The 13,047-nt window shown below is 45.8% G+C and overlaps 1 protein-coding gene across 1 annotated transcript in view; it reads left to right on the forward strand.

Moving 5' to 3' along the window:
• Positions 1-13,047, forward strand: part of ANGPT4 (angiopoietin 4) — a 69,452-nt gene that overhangs the window by 49,398 nt on the left and 7,007 nt on the right. The window contains exons 5-8 of the mRNA XM_078651718.1: positions 5,139-5,251; positions 7,861-7,962; positions 8,979-9,145; positions 11,273-11,403. Coding sequence (XP_078507844.1) covers positions 5,139-5,251; positions 7,861-7,962; positions 8,979-9,145; positions 11,273-11,403 — 513 coding nt within the window. The remainder of the gene's footprint in view (positions 1-5,138; positions 5,252-7,860; positions 7,963-8,978; positions 9,146-11,272; positions 11,404-13,047) is intronic.

A 13,047-nucleotide genomic window follows, 5' to 3' on the forward strand; every position in this document is an offset into this window, starting at 1 on the left:
CGCCTAACACTGAATACTTCAGTAAAGTGCTTATAGGATTCGCTATATTTTCAATTAGATCCATATTGAAAGAACCAATGACTCCTGGCGGCCGATAGATTAAAATACCTGAAAAGGTACATGTTGGAGTAAAATTTATGGCGAAGGAGCAGCTTTCACAATCGCGGGTCAACCCATCTTTAATTCGGCAGCTAAAAGGCTCTCTATAAATAATAGCAAGCCCCCCACCACTACTCACTATACGATCTTGCCTTTGGATGTAGTATCCCAATGGAAGTGCCTGGACCACATCTGGATTAGACCAGTCCGTGAGCTAGGTTTCAGTAAGAAACATAACATCAGGACTATGATTTTCCAAAAGTAACCGTATTTCTAGCACATGCTTAGAGAGTGAACGACAGTTGAGCAAACACATTTTATACTTAGTGGCTGGAGGAAGGTTCTTATCCGCCAAACTGCCCGTATCCAGGACTAAGGGACATTGTGGGCACGATTTATAAATGAATGGGGGTCCCAAACAAGACTGGCATCTGTGTGGGACACGCAGCAGCCTTAGCTGTGAGGCTGTATAGGCACAGGATCCTCCCCCCGACCGACCCAGGGTTCAGGCCCCTGGTCCCGGCTTGGCGCAGACGGGCTTGCCTCTGGCGCGCCAGCGGCGCGCCCGCTGCGCGCGTCTGCTGCGCGGTCGCGTCATCCGCCCCTTTTGACCCCGGACGCGAGAATTCCCCAGGCAACTATGCCGCTGACCTTCTCCTCCCAAGATGTCAGCCACCCCCGGAGTATTAAACACAACTCCGTCCCCACAGGTAAAGCAGACAAAAAATACAGTACTTTTTTTAAAAAAACAATAAAAATGCTCTTAAAATCGTACAAAGAATGTGCAACAACTATTCAGTTCCTCAATTTGCTCAGCAGCCTCACGCGCAGTTCGCTACTCTGTGAGCTCTCTTCTGGCGCGCGGTCGTGTCATCCGCCCCTTTTGACCCCGGGCGCGAGAATTCCCCAGGCAACTATGCCGCTGACCTTCTCCTCCCAAGATGTCAGCCACCCCCGGAGTATTAAACACAACTCCGTCCCCACAGGTAAAGCAGACGATAAAATGCTCTTAAAATCATACAAAGAATGTGCAACAACTATTCAGTTCCTCAATTTGCTCAGCAGCCTGACGCGCAGTTCGCTACACAAGGGGCGCCTAGTAATGTAGCCCCATGTTATCTAGTGTCCACCCACAACCAGCTGAGTGAAAGAAATCAGGAAATTCAGATATCGCGAGTTGCTGTAATTCAGGTGGAAACCAGTGATGGCGATGACTGGCGGGCTGTTAGCCTCAGGGCAAGGACTGTCAATTTGCACGAATTGTGTATGGATTTACAGATTTCACAAAAAATATTGTGTCTAGCTCACATGGAGGACAATAACACTACCTGATGTGACACATAATTTGCATTCTGCTTTGCATAACTTAGATACCCCTCATGTAGACTTTGGTCCTTCATGACACAGAAACCTACTAGCTCTAACAAGGGTAGAGTGGTTGGGAAGGGTCACTATGATAATGAAATCCATAGTTCACAGGAAGCTATGCAATATTTCCGATTATATTTTTCATACTCTATCTGTCTGTCTGTCTGTCTGTCTATCTGTCTGTCTGTCTGTCTGTCTGTCTGTCTGTCTGTCTGCCGCACGTAGAGAGATAAATAATACTTAAGGGATAACAAACTAAAACGGTCCTACACTACTGCTGTCAAAGAGGTTCTGATGATGGCATAATACGCTTCGAGGCTGAGCCACAAGATGGCAATATAGCACCATATTACATGGCACTCATTATGTCGTTTATATGTAACATGTTTATTTCGGAGTAGAAACTTGTAAGTGTGCTATTTATAGAGTGAAATGTTCATTGATCATTGTAAGTGAAATCCGGTTATTTTTTCTGTTGTTAAAAGAAGAGAGTCAGAACTTATTTATGTAGTTAAAAATGTAGAATTGTAAAAAAACACCCTCTGCACTGTTAAAAAGGATATTCTGTCTGTAGAAAGGACTAATTCCTCAAGCTGTCCTCCTCAAGTGCAGCTGACAATGGGCAGTAACTGGCACTGGAATGTTTAGGTCTTGTTTACATTTCACGACAAGATGGTTGATAAAAAAATGGACTGTGGTCTGTAAAGTCAAACCTGCAGCAGCTGTTTGTTGGAGGAAGGATGAAGGATAGATTGAGGATAGATGGAGGACAGATGAAAGACAGATGGAGAACTCGTGGATGGAAGACAGATGGAGGACGGGTGGGTGAGGTCAGATGGAGGTGGGATGGAGGATAGAAGGATCGAGGATAGATGGATGATGGATGGATTGAGGACGAATGGATAGAGGTCAGATGATGGAGGGGTGGAGGTGGGATGGAGGCCAGATGGATGACAGATGGAGGACGGATAGATGAATGATGGATGAGATCAGATGGAGGATGGATGTAGGACAGATGGAGGATAGATGGATGGAGGATGGATGGAGATCAGAAGGAGAATGGATGAGATCAGATGGATGATAGATGGAGGACAGATGGAGGATAGATGGATGGAGGATGGATGAAGATCATAAGGAGGATGGATGGAGGATAGATGGATGGATGGAGATCAGAAGGAGGATGGATGGAGAGGGATGGAGGTTGGATGGAGGACATATGGAGGATAGATGGAAGGAGGATGGATGGAGATCAGAAGGAGGTTGGAAGGAGGACGGATGGAGGATAGATGGATGGAGATCAGAAGGAGGATGGATGGAGATCAGATGGAAGAGGGATGGAGGATGAATGGAGGACGGACACATGAAGGATGGATGGAGGCCAGATGGAGGATAGATGGATGGAGGATGGATGGATGGAGATCAAAAGGCGGATGGATGGAGATCAGATGGAAGAGGGATGGAGGATGGATGGAGGACGGATAGATGAAGGATGGATGAGATCAGATGGAGGATGGATGGAGGACAGATGGAGGATATATGAATGGAGATCAGAAGGAGGATGTATGAGATCAGATGGAGGATGGATGGAGGACAGATGGAGGATAGACGGGTGGAGGATGGATGGAGATCAGAAGGAGGATGGATGGAGATCAGATGGAAGAGGAATGGAGGATAGATGGAGGACAGAGGGAGCAGGGATGGATGGAGGACAGATGGAGGACGGATGGATTGAGGATAGATCGAGTACGGGTGTAGGACGGATGGAGGAGAGGAGGGATGGAGGATGGATGGAGGACGAGTGGAGGAAGGGTGGAGGATGGAGGAGGAATGGAAGAGAGGAGGGATGGAGGAGGGATGGAAGGCGGATGGGACCAAGATAGGCAGGTGGATGAAATGAGTGTTACGACTTCTTAATCCAAAACAGAGTCCAACATTACAAAGAAAAATATATTAATACGACCAATCTTTTTTAACAACGAGTGTCAATGTGTTCTTTTTGTTAGAGTTAATTTAAAGATAGAGTTGGATAATATGGTTTAGGGGGAGATGAGTGGTAAACATAAAGGTCACAGTTGGATTTAGGTTAGGATAAGTATTAGTGTTGGGCTAAGGCAACACTTTTTAAACGGGTTAAGTATTAGGCTAAGGGCTCAAACTAGACTAATGGTTATTTTTACATTTAGGGAAACAGACTTGTTATTAGGCGGAGATTAAATTCAATTGGGTTACGTTCAGAGTTAGGGATAGGATAAGGGTAAAAGGTATGGTTGGTGACCGTGTGGATGTATTTGAAGTAAATTAATCGTGGTAGACAAAATATGATTTATAAAGTTTTGTATAGCACGAACGTGACCCTAAGTGGGTATCAGAGCGCTTTATATGACGAGGAATAGGGTATCAATTTGACTGGTAAACAAAAGGTACATGTGTGCATGGCAAACATATATGAAGGTACATAGAATAAAAAGCTTGATCTCAATTATAGTCGGTAATAAGATGGTCAGTCGTTATAGAGAAGTTAATATGGTTACATTTCCATAGGCACAGATAAATTGTCTAAGGGTAAAATCTTAGTCAGCAAAAAAGATTGTGTTTCTTGTTTGAAGGCGGTGGTAAAGGAGTTTAGGCAAACATCCGGTGGTAGAGAGTTCCATATCTTTGGTGCGACAACCGAAAAAGCTCTGGCGCCCGTATCCTTTTTGTGGATTCGTTGGGGTTTTCAGAAGCAGGGTGTGCGCAGTTTGTGAGGTTCTGCAGCCCCCTGATTTTTCTAGCTTTTGAACTAGATATGTGGGGGTATTGAAATGTAGCGCTTTATATGTCAAACATGCAATTTTTAATTGGATTCTTGCTTTATATGGTAGCCAGTTCAGGGATTTTAGGGCCGGGAGATGTGTGCATTTCTTTTTGTTCTGGAGACAAGTCTGGATGCCGCATTGAGGGAGGCTCTTAGACGGGCAATACAAGAGCTTGGACCGCTTGTTTTAGGTCTTCATGTGGAAGGTAGGGTTTAAGTTTCTGCAGAATTAAGTTCAATATTCGTTCTAGTGAGCTTGTTGTGAGGGATTCTCCGCAGGGGTAATTTTTTTGTCCTGAAGTTCTTTGTAAAATCAGAGGTCTGGGAATTCTTGATGTGACAGGAGGGATTTGAACCCTAAATAGCGAACCCACAATATCGGGGGGCGAGGAACGACAGAATATCGAGGACAAAACATCGAAATTAAATATTGATATATAAGTTAGTCTAGATCTGATATCCCTAACTCCACATATATGTACCTACGCGGTACATATATCTTCAAGTTACATAGATGTGTCGTTAGGAGCAATAAATCTATACTTGCCTATATGCAGTTCTCCTTTGATATTTAGTCTCCCGGTATTCCGTCCTCAATAGTCTAGTATCTAAATATTGCTGATGTCGATATTTAGTAGTACAACCGAAATGGGCTAGTAAGGGCGTGATTTTTCATTCGTTGTTAATAGGGTGTGGCAAGTTAATGAGTGTGTGTGTGGTGGGCACCATTGAGAGACAAGCGGTCTCAGAGCATATTGTGACAACTGTTCAATCCGCAAAAATAAGTGCATCAAATAATATATCACCTTAAGAGCGTAATCACATACTCAGGAGGCAAATACTAGGGCTAACGTCTGTTGTTTCTTCCTCGCAGTCGTTACAAAGAAGGATGGCCCGTTCCGGGACTGCGCCCAACTTCGTCGCGCTGGACACGAGTTGAGTGGGGTTTACACCATCTACTTGGCAAACACGACAGATCCCAAGAAGGTGAGCATCACAGATCAGTGAAGGACAAACTCTAGTGCTTCCAATCCTTCCATAGAAAACAGGGTTGATGGATATGCGTACAAAAGTATCCCTATTTGTGGGCCTGCACTAGAAAAAAGAGGGCAGTCGTTCATCACTGGTATTTCCCTTTTAAGGAGTAGCAGTTGCCGATTTAAGATCACTGGTGTTAACACCAGGGCGTTTCCAGGCAACCCTATGAAGCAGGAAGTTGCTGTCCTGTTAAAGTTGGCCCCTACTCCTAAGGAGAAGGCCCAGTTTACCATAGATGAGTGCACAGAGGAAACTATCTTCTCTCCAAGGGATAGGGGAAACCCAGAACATAAAGAAAGAAGTTTGTGGTGGCTGATTACCTTCACTCAGTCTGTCATTGAAGAAAGAGAAGAATGTATTTTTGGCCTTTTTGAAAAAAATACTTTTCTTAAACCTGAAGCTTACTGGGCATTCGACAGGCACTTAGCATCTGATACAAGGCTTAGATTTTATGTCTTATTTATTTAGGTAGGCATGTACTGGAAGAACAAATCCGAAGGAGTTTAGGAAGAATTTCCCACTACAATGTGTTTCGAATCCATTCCTTCCATTTTGGATGCCTTGAATTGGAGGGTTGTACGACGATACAATGCAGGTAAATACATCACATGCCTTTGCCACGCATTTTAAGCACTCATGTTTTTGCCGCGAATGTGCATTTACAACACATGCCAATACCAGGTATTTTATTTTGATTTTAAAATAATGTATTTGTGGGAGGAGACCCCCCACCCCCCCACAACTTACCTTAAGTGCGTGGTATTAGCATGCGTTGTAAATGGATATTGGTGGTAAAAATATGCATGCTAAAAATGCGTGGTAAAGGCACAACGAGCAAAAACCTTGTTGTGAAGACTGTTTCCCGAATTGGAGCCACCTGATTGCCATCCACTCTACAAGGGGTGCCCTGTTAAGAGCAAAAAGTTCATTATAGTCTACTTGGCAGACAACATCCCTGTAAATCAATAAGGTTTAGGATAGTGGAACAGATATGTAATATGCAGAATTGGTTGTGAGGATAGATTTGAATGATGCCACATTTCGGATGAGCAGGTTTGAAAAAGACAGACTTGACTCCAACATCTTGAACTCAGAAACTGATGAGCAAGAGCCCTCTGGAGTGTTTGCACATCTTAACCCCTTCGGTGCTCATGACGGCTCCACACCGGCTTGGAGCCGTCATGCCGCTGCCGCTCCTGCCACGTGGCACTAATTCCCCACCTGTGCGGGAGAATTAATGAGTGGGCGGGGTTGTGACGGCACCACGCCGTCATGAGCACAGGCCGCCCGTGAGGCATAACGGTGTGGAGCCGTCATGAGCGCCGAAGCGCCACGCCCACCCCTATGCCCCCCCCCGTGCCGCGGCAGAATTCGCGGATCAGGGAAGGGGTTAAGATAGGAGAGTAACATAGTCCTTTTCACTCTATTGACGACGCCGATACGGATATGACAGCAAGCATCCTTCACTCTTGATCAGACAATGAAGGCTCGCTTGTTTCCCACTCCAAAATCAATCTTGACACCAGGAGCTGAGGAGGATCCTCTCTTCATTGGTTAATCAAAGATCACTTTGCTGCTCCCAGGGCAGGAGATTCTGCCCCAGGAGTTGAGGGGAAGCCAGTTGAACTGGGTGATGAAAGATGGTTAATTCCAAGATGCCTGTCACAAAATGCATGTGTTTCAAATTTCACCGCTATATTTTTACTCCGTGAGAGTTACTGGTTGAAATCTTCCAAGCTATGGCGTCCCTTGACTTGTAATCCCGATGCAGCCAGTAATTACTGTTAATGCCCCGTCTGGATGATATAGGACTCCGAATGACGTCTTAAACATGAGGACGGACGCTTATTAAAGAGGTTTAAGAAAGAAGGGGAGCCTAGGTTGATCATCAATGTAAGGCTTTGCGAGGGAGACGTTAGATCCCTCATTCGCAGATGTGTGGTGACAACTTCTGCAGAAATATGATAACACTACACAAAATGTGAGCTACTTCAACTGAGAAGAAGCTGAGGCTCCAGGTGGATGCTGGTCTGAGAGGTCCACCGAAGGCCCAAAGAATCTGGAGATGATGTGCATGTGTCCGCAGAAATACTAGAGACAGAGAGCTGTTCACTGGAGTTAGCAGCAAGATTATTTGGAGTTCTGATGGGGAATGGAGACTAAGATTTGATGCATTAGCAATAGACGTAATTCTGTTAGAGTGTAGCATTTATTTAGAGGTCTACCTTTTAGGTAATGACAGCTATTGTCTGTTTTGCCTTTAACATTTTGAGAACAAAATATAGTTATTTTCAGTCAAGGATGGATTGGAATAAGAGGCAAAAGGTCTACCCCCAAATGTACTTAAGTAGGATTTAGCACTATACAAAAAGACAAGGCGTTGCCATGTGAAAATGACCACTTGATCCATTATGGCCAACTGAGCATGAGGCGTTGTCCAGTCTGTGTCCGCCGGGCCCCTTTCTTGTAGCCAGTCCAGGTGTTCTATTCCCAGCCATTGCCCTGGTGACCCAGTCCAGAACTCACGCATGGCTCTTTCTTCGTGTTTTGTCCCACAGGTGTATTGCGACATGGAGACGGCGGGAGGCGGCTGGATGGTGATACAGCAGAGGCATAATGGCAGCCTGGCCTTTCAGAGAAACTGGAGAGAATACAAAATGGTGAACCCTACTTATTTTGTTTACTTTGGGGAAATGGTTTAGAGGGGGCTGGAATTATGATATATACATGATTGGAAACCTGGAAAGCTTAATCCAGCAAACTGGCAATGTCTGCGGGAGACGGGTCAGAAGAGGTGTGGTTGATGTCTCCGGTCATGTAGGGAGCTACGGCACTATGGTGGATACTGATGTTGAGACACCCACTTTCACCATGCGACAGAGAGAGCCATGGGAGTAATAGAGTTAGAGACTGTTGCCCCTTAAGGCAAATGATATAGGAGTGATTGGGATAGAGACACCCACTTCAGGTGAGTGATAGAGCTGTAAGAGTGATAGGTAGTAGACACAACTTTATCAGAGTGGCAGAGAGAGCTCCAAGGGAGTGTGGGTCAGAGAGAAATCTAGACAGAGAGAAAGCAGCCCAATCAAGTGAAGAGAGAGCTTTATAAGTAGCCGTGCAGAGAGAGCAGCTTCAACTGAGTGACCGTGAAAGTTATAAGAGTGACATGAATAGAGACAGTCACATAAAGTGTGCAATAAACTGATTTCTGGGGGGGGAAGTGATACAGACAGCACCTTACCTGTGTGACAGAGAGCTAGGGTAGGAACATCTGGCTCTAATTGTGGCACTGTGTGGCCGTGATCAAGACAGCTTATGCAGTAAGGAGAAATAGTTGCATGAATGTGAGGTGGAGGGAGTTGTGAGTTGATAGGGAAGATACAGATCCACGGTGTAGGCAGGAGCAAGGATACAGCACCTTCAGGGTAGGTGAGAGTGGGCTCTGAAGTGTTAAGATACAGTTCCTGCAGTGAAGGCTGGGAGTTCTCTGCGGTGAGAGGTGGTTACAGCTCTCTCTGTGTGTGTGAAAGAGAGCTCTCCGGTTAGAGGTTGCATAGAGCTCCCTCCACTATTGGACAGAGGAAACTCTTTGTTTACGTTTTGTTTAATTTGTTGCTTTGGATATGTGCCTTATTGCTTGTCTCTCTTAGCTTCCACCTTTCACCTGTCTTCTCAGGGCTTTGGCAACGCAGCTGGCGAGCACTGGTTAGGAAATGAATGGGTTCACATCCTAACCAGCTGGGCTTCCTACAGCCTGAGGGTGGAGCTTCAGGACTGGGATGGCAACCGGGCCTATGGACAGTATCGAACATTCCGCCTGGGCAACGAATGGCAGCTTTACAGGTGGGACATACAAGGCGCCAAGAGCGACCCCATATCCGTTCCTGTTCTGGTTACCTATTCACCAAATCTCCTTTGCCTTCAGCGCCTGACAAACATCTCAAGTGCAAAGTGTGACCCCCATTACTGCCACCCATGACTCACACACTGGCAGGATGCAGTCTAACAGGCACATGCATCAAAGCCTTTTGCGATCGCAAACGGTGCGAATTGCAAAAATCGCCAGTTTGCGATCGTAAAATTAGCTTTTGCGATGCATCAAGGGTCAAGGCCCTCGCAATTTGAGAATTCGCAATTAATTGAGTTCTCAAATTGCGATTTGCATTTAAGGAATCGCATTTTGCGATTCCTTAAATGCAATGCAATAAAGTTAAAAAATCTGAGAATTCGCAAATAGGGGGAGCAAATTACCATGAAGTAGAACTTCATGGTAATTTGCAAAAACTTTGAAAAATGCACTTTTGTGCATTTTTCAAAGTTTCATGTTGCGCACACACATGCCCTTAGGGCATGTGTGTACGCAACATATGTGCACAGATCAAATTCAGGAGTGCAACAGGGTGTCCTTTCGACACCCTGGCACCCTTGAAATTGCATTCTCAATTTGCGATTCTCTAATGGAGAATCGCAAATTGAGAATGTCTTCCCATTCATTCCTATGGGCCTCTAGGCCCATAGGAATGAATGGGGAGGTATTCCATAATTGCAATTCGAAATTTGCGAGTCGCAATTAAGGAATGTTTAGAAATCGCTATTTTTTAAGCGATTTCTACATGCATAGGCTTTTGCGATTCCTTGATTGCGATTCCTTAAAAATCGCAATTAAGGAATCGCAAAAGCCAACATTGATGGATGTATGTCGTTACTACGCATGCTTTTACAACGCATGCCTTTACCACGCAGGTTTTACAACACAAGTCGTTACAACGACTTGCGTTGGAGGGCGCTGGATAGTGAATAGTTTAATTTACTATTCCAACTCCAGTCCCCGTGGATAGTAGGGAAGGTTTTGGATAGTAAATTAAACTATTTCCTATCCTACAGCGCGTTGTAACGACTTGCATTGTAAAAGTTGCATGGTAAAGGTACTGCGTGGTAAAAGTTGCGTTGTAAACGCTGTTCCCCCAATGATGCATGTGCCTGTTAATCCTTTCATACCCCCAAATAAAATACCTACTCTATTCAAAAATACAACTCCGACTGGTTGTGGAGTTTGAGTTCAATTGTTTGCATCATATAGCATTGGAGATCAAAACTGTGTACATCCTCCTGCAGTGTACCTGACTACTCATTATTGCTACCTTTGGAGAGTTTAGTGTTTAGGAGAAGTAACTTGGGTATCCAACTGGAGTGCAATGCAGACTGAGGTTTCTAAACATCAGTGGTAAGTGACAGCACCCAGAAGGTATACCACCCACTGAACACCGCCTGCTCCAGGACCCAGAGAAAAGCCCTCAGAGATACCTTCTAGACACCGTGAACTGCTGTAAACCTTGTAAGAACCAGGAGATACTAGTGTGTGTTGGAGGCCTCCAACAATAGGCTCTCACCATTGCTTTTCAGGCCAGGCTTTGTGAGACTGTCTCCTTTGCTTATTCTCCCAGCCTCTCACAGTCTTTTCCTTGACATCCCTCAATTTTTCAGCCGGTTCTCCTCACCCCCACCTCTGACTTGCGCTTCTTCATTCACCCCACCACAACATAGCTCCTTTCTTTCTCCCATCTCATGCAATTCCTGGCTCTTCAGCAATCCTCTGCGCAGTGCTTAAGTTCTAAAAAACATAAGTACCAGGGCCCTCGTCAGGACCCAACTGCAGTCTGCACCAACCATTGCACCTGTCAGCGCTGCCAGCGACAGAACCAACACAACTAACCATCACACTCTTACAAGGGTGACAATTTAGGCTATTCCAGGACATCTCAAGCTTTAATAATGGTTTGGGTGGGCAACTGTTGTGCTCAGCTCTAAATTTGACTAAGAACGCCACCATGTGGTAGACTGTCATAAGCGCCGGTGTTGACAATTAAGTGCCGGTGCCAAGCCCCAGCAACCACCAGCTCAAATCAAGCACTACCTCTGTGCCACATGTTTTAAAGTCCACTGCTCTGATTCTAGGTCTTGTTTTTGCAGGCTCTTCCTGGGGGATTACAGTGGCACCGCAGGTTCACACAGCAGCCTTGCATTGCACGAAACCAACTTCAGCACCAGAGATTCCGACAACGACAACTGTCTGTGCAAGTGTGCGCAGATGCTCAGCGGTGGTGAGTCCTGGTACCTCGGTCTCACTTAAGACAAGACAGCCCTTAACTGTTACACCCAACGTCAGAATCCTGGACTCTTCTAATGCCTGCTGGGTGTAAATATATTGGTAGAACTTGCTGTCTTTATAGGATCATTAGTTACATTGCTAGCTCCTTTGGCATAAAATTAAATTTTTTAATGACACAAAATAATATTGATTTAAATGTATGTTCGAGGCATATGGGCTGCTGAATTCATATCTGTGCATAGATTGCCCCCTAGTGTTGGGTCCGGATGATTGCACATTGTTGTTCTGGAAGAGTCTTCGAAGTATCACGAGATAGGTGGCTCCTCCCTCGGACTACAGTGCGCATGGGCATCCTCTCCATCCTCAGATTGTTTTTCTCCGCCATTGGGTTCAGGTTTCCTACTCTCCAAGTTCGGAATCAAGAAAAACTCTTCAAAAGGCCAAAAGGCCTTCGGATCCGTCGGTATTGTTCAGCGCTCGGTGCCGATACACTTTTACAACTTTGTTGCACTCCAGTCGTCGAATCGGGCCGTGAGGCCTTCTCGACACCACGTGGAACGACCGTCGATGGAACGAAGTCCATTCAAGTTCTGCCCGCAGTGCAACTCGAAGTTCCCGCACACAGACAAGCATCCAGTGTGCAATAAATGCCTATCTCCAGACCACAATGAAGATAGTTGCCTAGCCTGTGCCCAGTTCCGATCAAAAAAGACTATTCGGAATAGACGGGCGGCGAGGCAAGACATGCAACGGTCGGCGCCAGAACCAGATAATATCTTCGATGACGAAGAAGATCTAGCCAGCGCCGAAGACTCGGATCAAGACAAAAGACAATACTCGGAGCCCGACTCCGAATATTTCCCCGAAGAGGGAGAATTAATCGTCGATCTTGAGGACTATGATCAAGACATCGTAGCAGTTGAAGACGACTCCGATGACAACGAGGGGCGAACCGTGAGTACCCCGCCCCATATAGACACTACACCTCTATCAGAGACTCAGGTTGAGGCATCGCCAGCAGGCCATAGCCAAGATCAACATCCTCGTTCTACAGCCCCGCCATACCGCCCGGCTAAGAACGTATCAAAAGAGCCCTCTGAGACACGTCACACAACTTCGGTTCCATCGAAGCCGAAACTAATCGACAAGACAGTCTTCGGACCGAATTACGTCGAACCGAAGGTCACAAAGCCGAAAGGCGTCGAACCGAAGGCCACAGTAACACTACAACCTTCGAAAACAAAGACCGTCGAGTCGACATTGAAGACCAAAACAGTCGAGTCGAGCTCAAAGTCAAAGGCCGTCGAGTCAACCTCGAAGCCAAAACACGTTGATTCGACACAAAAACAAAAGCACGTCGAATCGACCCCCAAAAAGCACGTCAATTCAAGCAAATCAGCCTCAGGTATCGACAAGGGGAGAAAACAGGTCGACGAAAGGACAAGGCCCATGCCGAAAACAAAACCGAAGGTGGACGAAAGGAAATCGGTCGAGCCGAAGCCCATCGAATTGAAGAAGGGCGTCGAGCCAAAACAGCAGGCTCCAAAACAACATAAAGACACTGTCGAACCGACAAAACCACTCGATCCGAAACAGGTTGTGAAGCCAGCTAAGGACGCTCAACCTACAAAACCCG

This window comes from Lissotriton helveticus, chromosome 7, assembly GCF_964261635.1.
Source record: "Lissotriton helveticus chromosome 7, aLisHel1.1, whole genome shotgun sequence".
Taxonomy (NCBI): domain Eukaryota; kingdom Metazoa; phylum Chordata; class Amphibia; order Caudata; family Salamandridae; genus Lissotriton; species Lissotriton helveticus.